General features: G+C 34.8%; 1 protein-coding gene across 1 annotated transcript in view; it reads left to right on the top strand.

Moving 5' to 3' along the window:
• The window catches only part of LOC150100023 (26S proteasome regulatory subunit 8), a 137202-nt gene extending 119417 nt beyond the window's left edge, over nucleotides 1–17785 (top strand). The window contains exons 9-11 of the mRNA XM_090403142.1: nucleotides 6411–6509; nucleotides 16758–16955; nucleotides 17533–17785. Of these exons, the coding sequence (XP_090259268.1) occupies nucleotides 6411–6509; nucleotides 16758–16955; nucleotides 17533–17586 (351 nt within the window). The 3' untranslated portion in view covers nucleotides 17587–17785. The remainder of the gene's footprint in view (nucleotides 1–6410; nucleotides 6510–16757; nucleotides 16956–17532) is intronic.
• Nucleotides 17786–22025: the final 4240 nt, after the last annotated feature.

The raw sequence follows: 22025 nt of genomic DNA, 5'->3' as shown, positions 1-22025 counted from the left end.
GTTGTAAATAACCATTAAATTTCTTTGGCAGCAGACTATATGAAATACTTTGGCGGTATTTCATGTAGTCATGCTGAATGTTTCTTGAAATAGCTACAGGACAAATGAAAATACTTTCATATTTAGAATTCTTAACTTAATTTTTATATCATTTTTTACACTTTTTTTTAAAAGAGAAGCCTTATGAAATTTCACGAGCTTGTTCAGAACAGACTTTTACAAACAATAGTCTTACTGGATTTGAGTATGCAGCCTTTGCAGTAAACAACTGAAGCAGGTAATGAATGACAGTAGAAATTTGAACCATTTATGTTTTGTTGGCATTATTTCTATACTGCTCTGTTATTTTATGCATTAATCCAGCAAGAAGAAGAAAAATAAGTGACCATAATCTTCAGAGGTTTGAAATCACAAGCATCAAGGTACATTAAGCAATATTATCACCAAAAAAAAAAAGGGGGGGGGAGGGGGGGGAGAGAAGGAGAAGACAATCTTTCAAGCAGCCTTACATCTGATTTCATAAGATGTCTTATGAAATTAGAACATCGTGGTCTGATTTGTATTTCTTAATTTGTCGCATAGTTTATTTGCATAAGTGGCAATGCAGTATTACTTCAAACACTACAGCTTTGCACTTAACACATGGAGGTGGGATGTAATTTATTTGAAGTATTTCCATCATAACATGCTTCTTCCTTCCTTATAATACCCTTTTAAAAACAGTCCAAACTTCAGGTGTTTATGCCTTGATCTTAGCATCCTCAATCTGTATCTAAATGAAAATAGTATTTTTTAACTAGAAATAAGAAAAATTTCAGCTACAAAGCTGATGAAAATATATGATTGGCTTCTATATATTAAATGCAAATCTTGTTTGAAAAAGAAGGTATATACAGACAAATTGATTGCAGATGCATTGAATGGACAGGTGTGAAGTAATAAAAGTAGTGAGATTATTCAAATACTGGAAAGATTAGTTTAGTTGGAGTTATAGTCAATAATGTCAAAAAGTCCATGCATGTGGACTGACTAGTGTACCTGTTTTTAGGATTAAAACCTAGAATTTCTGGGAGGGAAAACATTTATTTGAAAAGTACTTATACAGATTCTTCATATTCTAAATCAAATTTAAACCTTGATCTTTCCTGTTAAAGGACACACACACACAGCATTGTTCTTGCAAGTACGTTGCAAGAAGGGAACGGTATGGACAATTGATGTTCATGAGCTTAATCTCTAATCTTTAAGTGTTTTCATTGAGATAAAAAAGAACTGGAAATTAAGGGAATAAGTTTATATTAGTTGTCTTGAAATTAGCCCCGTTTTATTTTTTTTTATGTGATATACACAAGAATTAGAGAAAAAATATTAAGGGAATAAGTTCATATTAGTTGTCTTGAAATTAGAGCTGTTTTATTTTTTTTATGTGATATACACAAGAATTAGAGAAAATAATCTAGCATACTTATTTCTTAAACATGCACATAAAAATTCTTAGAACACCCTATCATTTACATATTTAAAGACTTGAAAAATGACTGGACCTCAAGAATTTCCTCCTTAGTTTTTAATGAAAAATTATGTAATGTGTATCTGTTAACAGAAAATTTTATAAGCTATTGTTACATTATGTGTCTGTTTAATAGAGAATATTTACATGTATATAGAAAAAAGAAAAGGGATGGGAGGGCTACACATTTTATACCAATAATGATATCATCTTCTGTCAGCCTTGTCTCACTAATATCAGTGATTTTGGCCAAGAAGAACTAAGTGATCGCCTTGTTTTGATGTGTTTAGCATTAGTGCCCAGAAAGTGTGGTATCCTCCTTAGCCCATAACTACTCTTATATGGTATGGAGCCAAAAAAAAAAAAACAGTACTGAACTTCGACACACATTTACTCCATAACATATATTGTTGTAGTTATTCAGTACTTTTTTGCTCCATACTGTATTTTGTACTTACCATTATATTCTGATTTCCTACCTCTATCAGACTCACTCCAGTCACTTTTGACTTTGTTTTATACCTCATACATGGGCATTTCTTCAGCACTGTTCTGCTGAAGAAACATGTAGCTCCCCCATCCCTTTTCTTTTTCTATATACATGTAAATATTCCAGACTGGCTTCCATTAACTTCTACTTTTCATTAAATCTATAAATAATGAACAATTGCTGGTTCCATTAATATAATGCTTATAACTCCCCCCCCCCCAAAAAAAAAGTTTTTCCCCCACTCAATAAAATCATTTTTTCAAAATAACAGTTTTATTATAAGAATAAAATATATAGTACCAATATGTATCATGTTTTTCTAACCTGCATTTTTAAATTTTATTTATATAAACCATATTTATTATGTAAAAATGGCCATAAAAGGCTTCAACACTGATAATAGCATTAGATTGGCAGCTTCCCTGGTTGTTCATTGTGTGTCTTGGTGGATGACTTTCTCTCATCAATGCTGCCTCATGGTTCTCTGCTCTTACCTGCACTCTTTCTCCTCTACATCAATGACTGCCTTCCTTTCTCTGATTTCAAATCCTATTCACAGCTTTGCTGAGTACAGTACTCTTCATTCCCCTCCATCATTCGATAAACCCTGTGATATCCTAATGTTAGATGCCTCAAGATCTTCCATAACCAGTGACTTGAACACCGATCTCCTCAAAAGTGGGGTGAAGACAACTTAGTAAATTTCAATGCCAAAAAAACTCAAGCCTTCCTTATTACCTGCAAGATAAATCCTACCTCAATCCCTCTCATTTTTTGATAATGCTCCAGTTTCCTTTCAAGATCAACTATCTCTGCTTGGGTTGACTGTCACATCCAGTTTATCCTGGAAAAAACATATTACTTACATAGCCTCTAAAAAAAAGCTTGGTATTCTTTTTTATTCTAAACATTACTTCTATTCCTCTCGACTTCTAACACTATAAGTCTCAGATGCATCCGACTTCCCTGTTCCCTCATTTGGAGTGGAGCACCCACGATCTCTCCAAGAATTCTTGATGATATTCAGAAAAGGGCAATCCACTTATTAGACAACCCTTCAGTCACTTATCATAGATGCTGTGTTCAGTGTTGTGCCTGTTTTATAGATTTTTCATGGGCATTGCGCCTCTGAATTGGCTGTTACCATTTCTCCATTTCTTTTAACTGTAGAAGAACTAGAGCAGTCACTGGTCAACACCATACTGTCCAGCTTCAAACACACCAAACTAACTTCTCATCATCTTTCTTCATTCCATCCACCTCTATTCTTTAGAACAATCTCCCCATACTGCTTTTCCCACCAAGTATAATCTCTTACTCTTTAAGAAACACATCAATTAGGTTACATTTACTCCTTAATCATAAAAAAAAAAAATAAATAAATAATAAAATAAAATATTATTTTAGAAAGGATGAACTAATCCTTGCATTATGGAATTCAAAATTTCCAGAAAGAGCTGTGGTTTCTTATTGCAACTGTTTTTTCTCTAAGAGACTACTACTCTTTTTTGGAAATTTTGAATGCCATTCTAGAACATGAAAAACTTTTATGAGGATTTTTCAACTGTAGATGAGTCAACAGAGATGGCAGGGTTGTTTCCTTCGTCCCTCAAAATTCAGATTTTCCTTCTTCCAGAAAAAGCAAGCTGGCACAAGAATACATGCACTGCCAGATCTGTTCCTCTTCCTCTCCTCTTTTCTATTACATGCATCGCAAGTGACACCTGTCAAAGTGCATGTTAAACATACTGTAAGCACCAAGATTTTTCCCTAATTCAAGGATTCATCAATAAAATAGTTCCATGGACCAACTGCTAGATAATACACAGAACCCAGCTTAACAACAAGCAATCAGGAGGCCTCCTGACCAACTAGTGAATAATCTTGCTGCTGCTTACTATCCCACATTGTGGGACAGTATGTTGCAGTAGGAATAGAGGTACTGTCAAAGCCACACATGGACAGGTGACTAGGCTCTGTGTGGGTGACATGTTTCTGTGTCTTTCACCTTCCGCTGCACCCCTCCTCTTTTTATTTAACTTTTCTTCTCCATTAACCATGAAAGACATGATAAAGAAATATTCTTCAGTTCAGGAAAACCTCTCACAAAAAAATCCAACCAAAAATACAGAAAACATCAGTGATACATGCAGAAATAGTATTTCTGCATCTGCTGCATGAACACTTGTGTTTGTGAAATGAATGCAGAACATTCACCACCACAACATTTATCCAAACCAGTCTTCAATTCCTAATGGATCCACATCTGGTGACAGGAAAGAAATACTGGTATGCATTGATCAATCTCCTGACATCCCATGTTACCGAATATCAAACCTGGTATAACCTTTTTATTTTATTTATTTATTTATTTTTTATATTCTCAATCTCAAAATTTTCCTATTGCATCTTGTAACATTCATTTACTGTCTTCATTACTCTCAGAATTTGGTTGGCTGCTCTAGCATCTTTGGTTATTTATCTCCAAAGCTAAATTTTCTGCAGTTCAGATATTCAGTAGCGAGGGCATCTTCCTTGTAGATGAACTGCATTGTCTCCAACTCCAGCTGGCTTCCTTTCTTCAATTTCACTAATCAGAGTGGAAGATATGCCAAGGTGTTTGCTGTCAGCAGTGACCTAACAATTTGCATTAAGTCACTAATTACCATTATTCCAAAAACCCTTGACTTTTTTCTAACCAATTCTCCTACCAAAAAACTAATTGTCAGTTCTTTTCTTATTAACTCAAACCATAACCTTATCCAGGTTTCCCTTCCTGCAACATCTATCACCCAGCCAATCTCAGGATTGTGTTCTTTGATATTACAATGTGTCAGATGAGATGACCTCCATCTCTTGCTTTCCATAGTCTGATTATTGTTTCTGTTCTGCTGATACAAACATCTGTTTTGGTCAAATAACAGAAATAATTGTAATCAGAATGAAGGCTTCATTCCTCATTCCACTTAACATCCTTGACTACTATTGAGACCTTTCTCCAAGTATACCAGATTGAAGAAAAAATTCAGCATATGTCAGTTGCCTCATTACCAAACTCTAAAAATTGATGCCTATCCAGCTATGTATTTAGCCTATGCTGCAGGAGGCAGCAACAGTTAAAAAAAAAATTATAAATTATTTTGAAAAGGCCAGGTGCAGAGAACTTGCCTTCTCTTCAAATGGTAGTTAATTCTCCTGGTTCCTTGACAGAGCTGATGAGTTGTACAATCATAACATCACCTGAAGATAAGGCAGATTTCTGGGCATCAGACCACAACTAGATGACCATTATAGTTACCTGTCACAATATCAAAAATAGCTCACTTGATATCTCTTCTAGTCTTTTGTAAGATAGAAATTGTGTTCCAAACTTAATTATATTCCTCTATATCTTTCAGACTTTCCTACTCAACCATCATCAATCCTACAGCATGTAAACAAGTTCATATTCATCTCTCCTGATAAAAGCTCCATCAAACTACTGTCCCACTGTTCTCACATCAGTTCTCCCAAAAATAAATGAGAAAACCATGAACAACCAGTTTTGTGCTACCTGGAACCCACCAGCTGATTAATGAGAAGCAGTATGGATTCCACTTCTTAATAATCTAAAACCAGTTTCTTAGCCATAACCACCCACCTTCCTTTGACACCACACAACAAGGAAAGGTTTGGAAAAACTCATGTAGTTACTCTTTTAATTTCCTGGGCATTTGATTAAATCAGGTACAGAGAATTGTGATCTGCACGTTCTTCCCTTTACAATTTAGGGTACCAGTTTCCTTTCCTCAGATATTCCCCTATCATTGCCATAAGAGTTAGTACATAATACTTCAGAGATTTGTACTTTCATCACCATTTTATTATCAGCTACCAAAACAGTCCTATTTTTGACAAGAAAGGTCTTATTTCATTTTGATATTTTATAGCCTTAGTTGCATTGGCCATAATTTCAAACAACCCAGCCTATCACTAAGAAACAACAAAAATTCAGAAGGTACTTATTTTTTAATGTTTTGCTTGGTATTGTTTTTTAAAAAAAAATTCTGAAAAGTTATACTTATGTTTCTTATAATATTGTGTTTCTCCACGTTCCGTGTATTTTTTAAGTGTAGTTAATTAGAACTAATGCAGACTTTATAGCTGCAAATAAAAATAAGATATTGCATAAAAAACTAGTAAATACTAATGTAGAATGCTATATGAGTAACATTTAAATTAATGCATTTTCTTACTTAGTATAAATTGTTGCGCAATTGAGATAAACTGCTCAACAATTTATACTAATTTTAAAAAAAGTTTATACTAATTTATAAAATGCTTATTATTCATGTAAAACTTCACATGAATAATAAGCATTTTTGTGTGTGTGTGTGTGTGTGTATGTATGTCTTATTCGATATTTTGCAGGTTATCATGGCTACAAATCGGATTGATATTCTTGATCCAGCCTTATTGAGACCTGGACGAATTGACAGGAAAATAGAATTTCCTCCACCAAATGAAGAGGTAATTAATTCTCTTGCATAGTCATTATATGTTTCATGTTAGTACAAGTAATGAAACCACCAAAATGATAATATACTTGAACCTAACTACTTTTAGGCATTATACTACCGTTATTATAATAAATGCACTCAATGTAAGAAAAAAAAAAGCACAATTCTGTTATAAAAGGAATTTTCATACCATCCCCATTATAGCAAATTGTTCCTGCCATATATGTGGGTGGGTGTGCACAGTTATAATAATTTATGCCAATTAATACTTTTCACATCATTAGATCTTTGAATGATGTCTTTTAAAAAATATCTTTTAAAAAATTTATGATTTTAAATCTGTGAGTAGACTAAGTACCAGATTTCATTCCAAGGTAGTTAGTACAAGCTAAATATTAAAGAAGCAAAAAGAAATTTGTATTATTTTTGTTACTCATTATTCATATTTCATATGTGCTTCAGTTCAAATGCAATTTTGACAAATTTTGTACAAGTTGGAAACTACTGTTTGATGTGCCTTTTGGATAGTATGCAATGGGATTTAAACACACATAGTAGGTAGGGTACTTGGAATTACTTTTGGCTCCAGTTGGGAATATGGAATCAGACCTTGCCTTCATTTACAGATGTGCATTTTGAAGGATTTTTTGCAAGGAAAACTGGAACTTCTTTTTCACTGTCTGTGTACCTTCTAAGAACAGTCCTAAAATATTTACCTTGTAGATTGCTAAGGTTGCTTTTTATTCTCACAGTTCATTGTCTTAATCTGTGGCGATTTCTGTAGGTAAATAAATAATAACAATAATAAAATGTTATTCTACAGAGCACATCAAACATTTCTGCTCATCTTTGTTCCTCCTACTCTTTCATTGAACTGTGTAGTGCTCAGACATCCCAAGCTTCATTCATCTGCAACCAGTACCTTAAACACTATACCATCTTTCTACCACACTTTCTTTTCAGCAGGGGGGGGGGGGTAGATAACCTGGTCACCTTCACTGATACTAACATATTCTTGCCTTTACGCTTGCAAAAGTGATCTAAGCTCACCTTTTCTTACCCTCAGTAATACATAAATCACCAGATAGCATTAGATCTCTATCTCTCCCCCTCCTCCCTGGACTGACTTTACCTTTTACCTTTCTTGGCATAAACACATCACATCAATAGTTTCCTCAGGCTCTAAAAAATTAGGCATTCTTTTCTTTTCAAGATTGCTATTTTTTATCCACCCAGCTACTAACCATACAAATCCTAAATCTACCTATCCTAAGAATACTGTTCACATGTTTGGAGTGGTGTACCTAAAACCTCCCTAAAAATTCTCAATTCTGTCCTGAGGAGAGTAATTCAGCTCAAATGAATGACCCTTTCTTCACTGGCTCCCTTCAGACTCTTTGTCTCTCTCTCTCTCATAGATGCAGTTTCAGTTCTGTGTCTCTGTTACAAGTACTTTCATGAGAGTAGCAGCTACCCAACATCCCTTTTCAGTACACATGCAAACATGAAAAAAGTTTTTCCCAAGAACTACAACTTCCAACTCAAGAAAAATGCTCCTAGATTTCTTCTTTATCAGTCCTCACCTGCACCCTTTACACATGGTGTAGTATAAACCATGTATAAATGGCACTTACAATTTGCCCAATAAAAAATTGAAATTTATGTTCATTGTAAAGACATTCTGTTTTTGCTAATGATGACATGTCAGCCATTACTGACTTCTGGCTTTCCACTTAGTTGAACAAGTGCACATACTCACCAAGGAAGTTTGACAGCTGACAGAGAGAACATTTGATGCCAGGGTAACAAGAAGAGAGAGAGAATGGAAATTTGAGAACTCAGACCAGAGAATTTTGTTTTTAGGAAGTTTTTGAAAATTTTTGACTGTTATAATATATTAATATAAGATTCCAAAAAGAAAGCTGAGTAAGGTGAATCCTTCACTGAAAAAACGACTGTCAACAAGCAAACAGTAAATAAAAGGAGATATTAAATGGATGTTCTATTTCAATGTTTGAAGAAACACAAAATGAAAAGTTTCATCTTCTGTCTCAAGAATACTGATGATATCAATTAATTTTCTCAGAATAAGTGATGGAATTAGAGAAATATGAAACTATAATTAAAAGAAAAATACGTGTTAACCACAGTGAAAATTATTTAATTGTAAATATTTCATCCTAAGTATCTTTGGACATCATCAGTACAGTAGTTTAAAACAATAATAGGAATAACATACAGTTAGGAAGCATGATTACAATAGAATCTCATTAAATGTGTGTAACGTGTTACAGAAGTAAAAAAAATATATATATATATATTTAACACAATTTTGTATAACAATTTCCCATACTTCTTTCGGTTAATACATGTGTTTCTTTTAATTATGATCACACCACAGGTTTCGTTATTTAAAAAAAATACGAAACTATATTTCTATATTTATAAAGTAGTAAAAGAAACTGTTTTTCTCTGGTAAAGAATTTATAATTTGTGCTACTTGTAATAAAATTGTTTGAGAGAAGAATATTTAAACTCAGTGAAACAGTAAGGATGATTGAAACAGTGTATGCTTAATAAGGAAACATGCACATTCCCATGGAATTTGAGAAGTTTTATGTTGTGAGAAAAGACCTGATAAAGAATCGACTCCAGTGAACATTTATAGTTTTTAGGAATTTGTTTTGAAAAACAGTGTTCAAGCTGCGTAGAGTGATTAAGTATACTCGGGTCTTTTTTTTTATGCGGATTTGAAGTTATGCGGTGCATAACTTCAAGTTGTGAGACCTTTCAACACCTGCGCATGTCAACAGAAGGAGAATCCATTCCGATAATAGGGTAATCCAGCGTTTCCCAAACTTTTTCTATGACGGAACACTTCACAAATCCTGAAATTTGCACAAACCACCTTGGTTATTTTGTAATGTATTAATTAATAATTAATTGTTAATTTAGCTGATTTTTATTAATTAATAATTTATCATTAATTATTAATTAACATCAATTAAACATAAACATCATTAAATTAATTTGTGCTGATTTTCATTGACATATCCCATTCTGATCACCAAAAATTTATATTATTATTATAAGTACTTACGAGTGAATGCAGACTTTTTATCCTGTGTGCTGAGAGTTTTCCCCTCCTTTTGTACATCTTGGAGATTGCTTTGTAGGCTGGAGGTGGATGAAATAAATATCTGTTGCGTCACAAACAACTTCAATAAGAGATTTCTTAACACCAAAATTAAACAAAGTCCCTTGTCTCTTATTCATATTAAAATTTAATTCTGTAGGCCTATTTTAAATAATCACGGCACTATGGTTTCGAAACAAGCACTTTCACCCTACAATACGAACTTGTGAAGAAAGTATTCAGAAAAACCTGTCCCCCCCCACTGAAAATATAATTCGAAAAGTTCTTGAAATGTGCAATAAATTGGAAAATCATTTTCTTGTTAATGACACAAATTCTGAACGAGCCTTTAAATTCCAACGTGAGCTGAAGAACTGTTTCTGGATATCACGAGCTGTATAAAAAAATTAGTGAAATCATCGCAAAGTTTAATCACTGATTACATTGTCAGAAGAAAAAAATCAGCACAGAACGAGAGTGAAGCTAATTCTGTTTGTGAAGAGCCATTGCCTATACCATACAGATCTGATACGCTATCTCTTCTAGTGATGAAAGTGATTTTGCACTAGTTCGCAAATGTTGCCGAATATTGTCTAGTAGCGACGATAATTCTGATGACAATGTAAAAAAAAAAAAAAATTGTTACTTTTCAATAAAATTAAATGAATAAAGCTTTAAAAAAAACTTCGTCATCATCAAATTCCTGCCATGTACCCTCAAGGGGTGTACAGGATATGATAGTACTACATGAAAAATTTACATCATTACTAACTTCCTATCTACAATTTTCCTCCAAATCAGTCTGTTACTTGTCAAGACTCCAACATTACCAGATCTTATATTTCTATTGTCTAAGGCGCTTAGAATTTTATTTGAAGTTAGTCTGTTGATCTGTCTTAATGACATTGAAAATTTCAAATGCAATCAAACAAACACCTATAAATCAAACACTATTTCATGTAACTAAAAAATTGGACAATAGTTTTTAGTTAGATACTGTGTTTGCCGGTGCAAAATATGGTTTTGCTTGAGTCTGTACAGCATAGTTTCTGTGGGAGGTAACATGTGATTCATTAGCAAGTGCAGTATTTTTCCCAATTATCTCTAATTGCACTATTTGTTGAGAAATATATTACACAGACTGCAAATGTCTCTGTACCTTATTCAGTGATACACTAAAACTACTTGTTTTTCTTGCGTCTGCAGTATAGTGGCTGTTGGGGAGGGCATGTTGTTTACTACGGGAGTGAGTTACTATCACCTCGCCGTGAACGTGTTTAAACTCTTTTTCACGTGTGGGGTATATGTGGATCTTTTTTTTTGTAATGTGAAATCAGAGGTTCAAGTTATACATGAGGGCAAGTTACATTCGAGTAAATATGGTACCATATTTGCATACGGTTGACACATTCTCATTATTGAGTCTTCGTTACTTCAGAAATGGCAAGAGATATATATGCTTGTGTTAGTTTCATGTTTCATTCTTGATATGTAAAATAAACAGCATTATTTTCTTAAGCAATAGTTTTTATCATTTTTTTTTTTTTTTTTTTACTGTGAGAAATTAACATTCTTGTAATTGCATTTCTATGCTAAATATTTATTTAGACAAAGAAGGACCAAAAATTTTCCATGTTTAATGGAGAGCTAAGAGTTAATAGATTTGAAATTCAAGTACGAATAAAAAATTAAGCTTTCAAATTAACAAGTTTAATTTTTGCAGTCAATAAAAAGATATGTACTCCTTTTTATTGACTGCAAAATTAATAATGAGAATGTGTGAATACAGCAGCACATTTCTAACTGCTCTAAAGTTCTTTAGTATGAAAACCCACACTGGATTTTATATCCATGCTCAGTCACACCACAATCCTAGTCTGAAATCAGCACATTCAAGCTCATATTCACTGAGCTTTCTCACTGAATGCGAACTTTAATGGTACCTGATTTTTGACTACCTGAGCTTTAATTGTCCCTGAAACTACTGAGGTATTACTAATGACACAAGAAGTAAATTTTTTAAAATCACTTTCTTGTTTACTGAATCGTTTGTAAACACTGTCATTAACAGCTGCTATGGAGCATCACCAGTCTTCCAAATAGGCTGTCAATCATATCACTATCCCATATGTCAAAGGTATGTCTGAATGAATCTCCAAATTACTTAAATCCATGGTTTCAAATTGCTTTTACCCTGATTAATAAGCTTTATTCCTTTCTAAGCTATGCAAAGGAAATACTTTTCTCTTTGTCCTACCCTGATATCTGTCAAATTTCCTGCATTTAAACAATCTGAACTTGCTGGCTCTGCCACTTTCTCCAAACATAGCTGAGATAAATTTTGTATGATGGACTCATAAGTTTAATATTCAGCTTAGTTACAGTGTTAACTGAAGTCCAGGTTCATTTTTATTATTATTCTGTTAATGAATATACTTTGACAGAATGCATTAGGTGTGTTATTTTAGTCACAGCTTGAAAAAATTAAAACATGGTTTAAAAAAAAAAATAGTGTCTAATATTGTCAAAAATCAGTGAAAGGTTTGCATAATAAATCAGTATGCAACAGCATTTCACTAATATTAGTAATGTAGTTAATGACTGGTTTTTGTCCGCGCGGTTAGCCTAGTGGCTGTGCGCTTCGCAACCATATGGCTGGGGAAGGAGTGTCCCAGGTTCGATTCCCGTCGTAGACGTGAGGAATTTGAGGCTCTTCCTCAGGCATAGCCAAGTTAGCTGGTCTTGGGCGCGGGCAGTAGGGTTTTTTCCGCCAGTTTATCTGGCATTTTTCATCCCGCAAGCAGGCAAACCAGCCCTTGAACACATGCCTCTACAGTCAAAAAATATATCCCCCCCCCAGCGGCAGACCAGGCGACAGGTCGGTTGGGAGTAGTACTAACAAAGAAGTCGCATCTAAGTAATACGCGGACCCTGCAGAGGAAGCGGGTGACTGGTTTTCAGGGAATTGTGAAATGTGATTTTCAGTGTCCAACAATGAAAATGCTTCATTTCCATAAATAAACATTGCTGTATAACTTTTAAACATAGTTTATGAAACTGAAAGAATCATTTGTTATATAGTCTAGGTGTGTGGGGTGGGGGATATTTAAACTGTCCCCTTCCAGCATAACCAATAACTGCTAAAAAAGTTTCATTTAAAGATGAAATTAAAAATAAGCTTCATTTCATGATAGTGCAACATCTTACTGCAACATTCATTGACATCCTTCTGTATATTTGCTAAATTGTTCTTATACCGAATTTCTTTACACACCATTAACTTATTTGTTATTCTCTTAAGAGTATGTGGTTTATTGATTCTAAAATTTTCACGAATATTTGATTCAGTTCACATCCGTAATGAAGTATCTGCTGTGTACACTATTCTATGATACTCCAGTAGTACATGGTCCACTAGTACAGAGTAGTATTCTAGTAATGTACATCCATTCTCTTATTTCATGGTCAGATCCCCTCTTCTCTTCGATATTTCAGAATTTATAAGTGCATGGTGTTTGGTATATACATAGTAGTAGTTTTTGATTTGATTGTTTCTTCTTTTGCACTATGTTAACTTTCTCTTCTATTTTTCCAAAAAATCCTCACTGGTTTGTTACATAAGGTTATTGAGGAACGCTAATAACTTGTTTTAATATCCATCACAACTGTAGATATTAGTCGTGAGCAAAAGGGGAAAAAAAAGTAGCTTATGTTATTACTCTATGCAAAAATACACTGCTTGGAAAGAAGTCAACGGACACCCTATGGTCAAGGTGCATTGTACCATGTAACGAGTCACGTGTTTGTAGCCAGTATAAATTAGAGGAATATGATACTCCCAGGCATTGCGATTATCCAGATGAAATGGCTGTGAGAAGGAACTGAGAGTTTGAAAGAAGCATTGTGATAGGATGCCATGTTGCAGGCTTATCTATTCTGCAAATTGTTGACAAATTGGGCTATTCCAGGTCAACAATCAGTGATATCATACTGAGATGGAAGCGCATGGAGTCAACTGCAGTGGACAACCCACCACATTTTTCAAACATGGGGGGGGGGGGCACGTGGCCTCCTTCCACAGTGCACATGTACTTCGCGCATATGTGTTTTGTTCCTGGCTATCGGTACTTAATCCGATTAGCCTTCTCTCAGTATTATGCAAGTATTTATACAAATTTAGCAAAGTTTAATTAATCGACTATTCACAGTAAATACATTACAACACTATGGATAAATAAAAGGATTCTTAAATTATTAATGTTTCTGGTAATTTACAAGTAATTTTATCCACCTGATATATCAGTATATGCCAGAATGTAATATGCATGTTAAGTTCTGAAGAAAATATAAATTAATACAGTTTCAGTTTCATTCAGAACTTAACACTGATTTGGCACTCTCTGATGTAAAAAATATTTTAAAAAAATATCCATTATTGTGGCAAGTCAGGACTGGCTGGCTACACTTTGGACACGACACCCCCTTCACACAAGATTAGATGGAGGAAAACTAATGTGCTATTTAGAAGTTGTTACAGAGATTATTTTTAGAGTCAGCCATGGCTGTGAAGAATTCTCCTAACCTGAACAAATATCGTTGCATTAATTTGCCAAAAATTAGGGAGACTTATCTTAGATCAACTAATGCATAGCTGTAATACTTATTTTTTTAAAACATAAGGGCACCAAATTAGGACAATTAGATATTTTGTTTGTTACAATTTGAAACAATTCAAATTGTAATGGACAAAATGGTGAAAAATTTGTTTCACTCGGTTATGCACTCATTGTTGCATATAAGCTATAACATGCTTTCATGTGCTGAAGATGCCAATTTGAAATTCAGTGAAATATAAGCCAGTTAATAAGCATAGTTTTTTTATGAAATAATTCACTTAGTGTTGTTAATATCATTAAAATAAGTTATAAAGAACATTCAACACCTAAGCTTGTCTGTTAGATTTCATGGTTACATGGTAATCACATTCATTATAATAAAATTATAGAGACAACTGCCATATTAGAGTAATAATTTCAGTTTAAATCAAAATAATTATCTAGTGTTTCAACCTTCATATCGAGGTCATCATCTGGAGTATACATATATCTACAAAGAGACAAGCTATGCTACAATACACACAGCATGCTAAAGTAACTCTTTTTGGTAGAATACTATACGGTTAGTCTTAATGCTACCTTTAAACCCACATACAAAACTAAAAAAACGTATTCAACACCTCCAAAGATTCCCTCCTCCTACAAAAACATTCCAGTGTGGAAATAAAAACACTAATGACACATCAAATTTAATAATTTTGGTAAATCAGGCCTCTCTGATCATGCTCTTAACACACTACACCAAATGTATTGGAAAGGAACCTGTTCGTTATATCATACTATCAAACTTGTTATGAAAGCAAATGAAAGGAAGCCTGTGAAATTTTGATCAACCTTCCTTATCTACATAATACTGGCTGCTTAAAAATCCTAAATAGTCTGGTAGCGTAATGTGGTGTTTATATTCCTTAGCGCTAAACCTCCTGAAGAAAGAGCATCACGAGTTCGATTCTAGTCGCCGACTAAAGAAACTTTTTCTAAGCCTTTTTTTGACCAGTTCCTGAGTTAGTCAATCTCTGGCACAGACAAGCAGGTTTTTCTCCCAGAAACTCAGATTTTTTATCCCATAAATTCAATAAAATCAACCGTAGAACCCACGCTATTTTCAGACATTAAAAATATTGTGTTAGGGACCACGAGATGGCAGCACTTGTTGAGCTGTCTCTTCACTGCATGCCACTTAATTAGTGATAGACTTGGGCCAGCTATCTCTGATTGGCTACCAGGGGAGATTGAATTGCCCACTCAGTCTCCAAAAGTTAGATAGGGCTAAAATGGCCTCGCCTGCTCCCTATACAGGAATAAAAGGTGTTAGCTGATTTTTTTTTTAAATCCCAAGAATGTGGATGGCACACATACAACCCACTTAACTTCAGTTTCAAGTTCTCCAGTAAACCCTCATTTCTGGAATGTAAGGAATAATTTCAGCTTTTATTTCATATATTGGCTACACCAATACTGTTTCTGTTTTAATTTATCTTTTACTAAACTATAGTCAAACAGATAACAGGACTAGCTTTGATGGAGCAGGAGATATATATGTGTGTGTGTGTGTGTGTGTGTGTGTGTGTGTGTGTGTGTGTGTGTGTGTGTGTGTGTGTGTCTATTAACCAGGGGCGAGGCCTGTAGTGTTAATGGTTGACCAAATTGGTGTTACTTTAGCATACTATATGTATTATAATATAGCTTGTTTCTTTGCGTGTGTGTGTGTATCTTCATCAAATTCCTGATATATACCCTCAGGGGGTATGCAGGATAATTATGATATTACTATATGAAAAAGTTACACCATTAATAACTTCTGATTAACAATTTTCCTCCAAATTAATCTGTTATCTGTCAAGACTCCAGCATTATCAGATCCTATGACAGAAAATTTCTGACTTAAAAGACAGTCTTTTTAAGGCACTTTTTACTGTATCAATCCACCTACATCTCGGTGTCTTCCTCTGGGTATTTTCCCTGCCAATCTGACAAAGAACACTTGTTTTGCTAATCTTTCTTTTCCCATTCTGTTTAAATGATCATATCACCTGAAAATAGCTCTGCTAACACATTCCTGATTGCTAATAATAGCAAATTCTTTCATAATATTCTTATTCTTTTGTAATATTTTTATTAACAACCTCAATTTAATAAAAATTAAATAATTACCCATTTTGACCTTCATTTCCAGATCATCGAGTATGCATATATATATATATATATTAAATTGCAGTTGTACAGTAGTTCTCTCCATAATTTTATTATATTATATCTCCAGTGATGTTCTCTGTGAGGCAAACAAAAAGCATCAAAGCATAGTCTAATTTAATTTCTCAGTATTTCACTTAATTTCCATTAAATCAACATGAGTTATAACCAGCACTTTAGCCTATACATATGCTTGACTGATTTTGTATATTAAAATAAAACTATTTCTAAGCATAAATTATATTTGATACTTAAAATCAATTTGTTGTTCAGGTGCACTATTTTACTGATATATAAAATTATTTCACTTTAGGCACGATTGGATATCTTGAAGATACATTCACGCAAAATGAATTTAACACGAGGGATCAATCTAAGAAAAATAGCTGAAATGATGCCAGGAGCATCTGGTGCAGAAGTTAAAGGAGTGTGTACAGAAGCAGGAATGTATGCATTGAGGGAAAGAAGGGTACATGTTACACAGGAAGACTTTGAAATGGCAGTAGCCAAGGTAAGTGTCAAGAATTCCCTTCTCTTTCTTTCTCTTACTCACTGAACACCCATTCATTTTGAATGTTCTTTTCTCATTGCATGTCACTTAATTAGGATCAATGACATAACTAGGAAGAGGCCTTTTTTTTTCTTTTGTATCCATTAACACTTTTTAGTACACCATCTATTAGTATTTCCTGAACTGATGAACTAATGAAGGTGAGACTTGCTAATGGATAACACTCAAAACTCAGACACTGAAATTTCTTTACATGAGATTAAATAGTTGAAGCATTATCATATTAATGGTTTGATTAAGTCTTAATGCTTTAAAGATATGATCACTTAACATTTTATTTCATCTGACCTTAATAACTTAATATCTAAAGTATCTAAAACTTTAGGTAAGTTTTAGCATTACAAAGAATCATGTTTAAATCTTTTGTTTTAAACATGATTCTTTGTAAGTTATTCATTCTCTTCCCATTAAAAATATTCTTGCACCATTTGCTCTTGTAAGTATTTCTTCTTGAATAATTTAGGCAAGGAATGTTTATAGCATATAAACGTTTTATCATTTGTTAATTTATTTGCAGGTAATGCAGAAGGATGCAGAGAAAAATATGTCTATAAAGAAGCTATGGAAATAAGCTGTATTTTTAGTATTTTCCTCGAAGATACAATAAAACGAAGAAAAAAGAAAATTCCCATATTTTCACATAAATCGACTTAAGTGCTGCATCATTTGTCTTTGTACAGTAGTAAATAGTATGTGTGAGTTAAAGCGCAGTTTAAATAAGAAGTATTAGGTATCAATATCTGTAAATAAACATTTGATTTAATTTCTTTAGAATCTCTCCTTGTGTTCATAACCGAGATACTGGTAATCATATATCGGTGACAGACAGCCCATGGTTTAGCCTTGTCCTCGATATAATCCTGTCTGGTCTACAAAAATATCAGCATGTTTTCTATAACTGCTTTTCTAGATATTGTGTTTGTTTGCTGGAAGAAAAGTAAATTACACTTAAGAATAATTTTTTTTTTTAAATACTTATTTTTTGCATTTGTGAACAACAGAAGTATACCTTAAAAGTCTTTAGTTAAAGTTCTTGTTTTAAAAGTTCAATCACAAAGTCAAATGTTTTTGTGGTAGCTTACCATCTGCAAGATTCTTAGCACCACATGCTCTCAAAGAGTCAGAATAGCTTGGCCACCTGACAAGGCTTCTCCTGACCACTTTTGATCAGTCTTTGTGTGGAGGACAGTAACCTTCACTTACTGAGGCTGTGGATGCCACTTGACCAAAAATTGATTCTTCCACTGCCATCTTTTAGATGTGTTCTCTCCTGATAGCATATAGCTGATAAGGCCTCCTTCCAGCATAGTGCTGGATCTTATCTTATCCTCCAGTACTCGTCTGCTTGCCAACCTAACTTCCCATAAATTAAAGATACCAAGAAATTATATACTTGGTTTAATCCTTTATCCCAGTGTAATTGCATCCGAAGCATTTTCAGGACTGGGGCAACTCGTATATAGGAGCTAATGACTTCACATCGCTTGCCTTAGTATTCCATAATAAGACTGATGCCTAGGAACAGATTCCACAAGGTGTCGAACGACTATTAACTTATTTAGGAAATTACAACGTATACTAAATATTAATTAAAAGAAAACTTTAATCAATACTTCCTATATTTCGGCAATGTTACATTGCCATCTTCATGGGAACATAAAACTATGATATGTGCATGCAGACACTAACAATGAGCAAATGAGGCTGAAGAGAGTAACTCATGTTGTTCCTAGAGTCCTAAAGGTATCCCTCCCCCCTCCATCTGTTGAGGATCCAGCAGGAACAGGACTCATCACTCCAGATGACCTTCTTCCATCCGTTGAGAATCCATTGCTGACGTTCCTTGCGTCATGCGAGGCATTGTTTGTGAAGACTGGCCCTCATTGTGGGTACCCTTGTTGGTCTCTCTTGCTGTGGAACCCCAGGCAAAGCAAGATGCGGTGCAAGGTGCATGTGGAAATGTGTCGAACTGCCCCCACTGTTGTACTGGTGGGTGAGCTGTGTGACTGTTGCACGTTGTTTGAAGATACCAGTTGTGACACCTGATGCTCACCTTTAGAATCAACCACATGTAGCTGACCAGGTGAGCTCCTCTGTTGGATGTCTGTTTATGGTTAATCCAGTCCTGGTACACCCTTCATATGCAGTAGTATGGGAGAAATCAACAAGTGTGGCTGTTTCCAAAATACTGGCACCTGCCTTCAGACCCTAACTATCTGCTCAAGGTCAAATTGGCTTAGGTTGCCATGTTTCCCCATTACTGGCAAACATTTATTGATTACATAACAAAGAGATAGGTGTACCCATTATAGGTGTAGCTGCACGTGATGTTGATATCACATGGTACTTTGTTCTCTTGCCAGATATGTAAATTGGAGTGGGAGGGGGTTTCCCTAATGCAAAGCTAACTCAGTATATATTTACATTTTATAATTATCTAAATTTCTTGTTGAAATAGCAACTATCAAATTCTTGGACTTTAGAAAAGATTTAATATTAGTCAACAGTAAACAGTTTTGTATCAGGATCTCTAGAATTTTTTTCTTTCATATTTCAACTCTGGAATTGGTCAAAAATTTTAGATCTGCCAAAAATCAGGTGAAAAAGTTATATATTTAGTTCTGTGGCTGAATCATAGAACTTGTGTGAGAGTTAAGTTCTGTGATTGATGCCATCTGCTCATATTCCTAACTCTCATATTGCCATTTTACAGCCTTTGATCAGCTGTTTCAGAAAAGTTGCAAACTGTAAGTTTCTACCATCATAAAACAATTTCTCAGCTAACTTTTTGGCTTCCATCTTTTTTTCTGAATTAACTCGCATCTGTATATTAAATTCTTGTAAGATAGACTTATACGTTGGTCACTCATAACTGTTATTTTTCAGGAATTAACAATGTATACTAGAATGTTAATTATAAAAGACTTTCATTTCTTCCTATATTTTGGCATTGTTACATTGCCATCATCAGGGATCACAAAAAAACAATGATGTGCATGCAGACACTACACTGGGCAATGAGGCTGAAGAAAGGCAACAGAAGTCTTGCTTAAGTCCTAAACAGCACCCTCCAGTGGGCTAAATTGGGTTGTCTTGGCCATTGGGCTGACAATCTTAGAATGTATGCTTCCCAAATTTGGGGCAGTCTCATACACCCAAATTTGTTGAGATTTGGAAAGTCTTTCAGAACTGAGGCAGATTCAAGGAATAGCCTTTGTCTAAAGCATGGTCAGCAAGTCCTGAGTGACTGTATTGGTGGAACCGGATGTAGTCCTTGTGTTCAGATATTCTAATGTTGGCTGTAGTATGGCAGTTTGCAACAGCAAGGGATATGGTATATTCCTGGTAGATCTATGGGATGTGACTGGTCTCTGGTGGAGTGGATAAGAGATGCCAATTTCTTATTTGGTCTGTAACTGGTTGTAAGGTCATATTTCCTTAGGATTTTTGTCAATTTTTTGTGTGTCCCAGATATATGGAATAGTGATAGATTTTGAGTAATCTCTGTTCTGAAGGGGGGGGGAGTGCGGTTACATGGTTTTAATATTTTGTGGGGGAGAGTTGTAGCCACTGGCTACACTCTCCCCACACATAAAAAATTGATAAAAATCCTAAGGAAATATGACCTTACAACCAGTTACAGACCACATAAGAAATTTGCATCTCTTATCCACTCTACCAGAGACCAGTCACATCCCATAGATCTACCAGGAATATACTACATCCCTTGCAGTTGCAAACTGCCATACTACGGCCAACATTAGAATATCTGAACACAAGGACTACATCCGGTTACACCAATACAGTCACTCAGGACTTGCTGACAATGCTTTGGACAAAGGCTAGTCCTCGAATCTGCCTCAGTTCTGAAAGACTTTCCAAACCTCAACAAATTTGGGTGTATGAGACTGCCCCAAATTTGGGAAGCATATAGGATATAGTCAAATTTAGTAGTTAGGCATTGTTATCTGAACTGATTAATTTTTCCCTGTTATATAGGATTTTATAATTCCATTTTGTTTGGGGGGAGGGGATGTAACTACCTGTATGTGTAGTTTTTCTGTAAATGTAAATTGCCAGGGATTCATCAGGCTAGTGTGTAATCAGTGTCTAGGAATGGGAGACTGTTGTTGTTTTCCTTTCCCAAGGTAAATTAGATCCTGAGGTGTTGATTGTTTAGTTGTGTTAAGAAATTGTGGAGTGTATCCAGGCCATGCAGCCAAGTGGAGAACACATCATCCACGTAGTCCAGACAATAGGTTTATGTGGGGCAGAGTTTAAGGCTTTTTCTTCAGAGGTCTGCATAAAGAAGTTGGCCAAGGATTGGAGAAAGTGGAAAACCCATGGATGTCTCCTCTTATCTGTTTGTAGAATTTTCCTTGCCAAACAAAATAGCCTGAGTTCTTGGTGACCTGCAGCTGAGATATTGGGAGGAAATATGGCTTGGATGAAGCTACAGTATCTTTGAGTAGGACGTTGGTAAATAAGGAGCAGACATCAAAACTGACCATTATGTCAGTGTGTTGGAGTGAAAGAGTTTCTATACCGGCTTTAAAGTGGGCTGAGTTTTTTGTGTGTGGAGGTGTGTTGCCAGTTTATTGTGTGAGCACTTTGGCAATTTGTATGTGGGTCAATGCCATCTGCAACGAGATGTAAGGCATCTTTTTATGGATTTTTGTAGTCCATATATCTGGGGGTGGTGGGGGAGATCTAGAGTTATAAGGTTTCGGTCTGTAACTTCCACAGGCCAAAAGGTAACCTTTTTAAGGGCCTATGGAGTTTTCTGATTTGTGTGCTGATGGGATCATAGTCTATAGGGAGGTAGGTAGAATGATCTAGGAGTAAGGAGGCAAGCTTACCTGAGTAATCTGATTGGTTTAAAACTGCAGTGATATTTTCCTCATCTGTTGCTTTTAATTTCTGGCGGAGCTTCAAATTCTTTTTTTGATAGGTTGCTTTTTGGTGGTTTAGCTTGGGTGAGTACATTGACTACATTCAGTCCAATGTTGT

This window comes from Typopeltis vanoorti, chromosome 13 (assembly GCF_054136105.1).
Source record: "Typopeltis vanoorti isolate ZY-2024b chromosome 13, IOZ_Tvanoo_1.0, whole genome shotgun sequence".
NCBI classification, from domain to species: Eukaryota; Metazoa; Arthropoda; class Arachnida; order Uropygi; family Thelyphonidae; genus Typopeltis; species Typopeltis vanoorti.
This window is presented reverse-complemented; position numbering and strand designations above follow the sequence as displayed.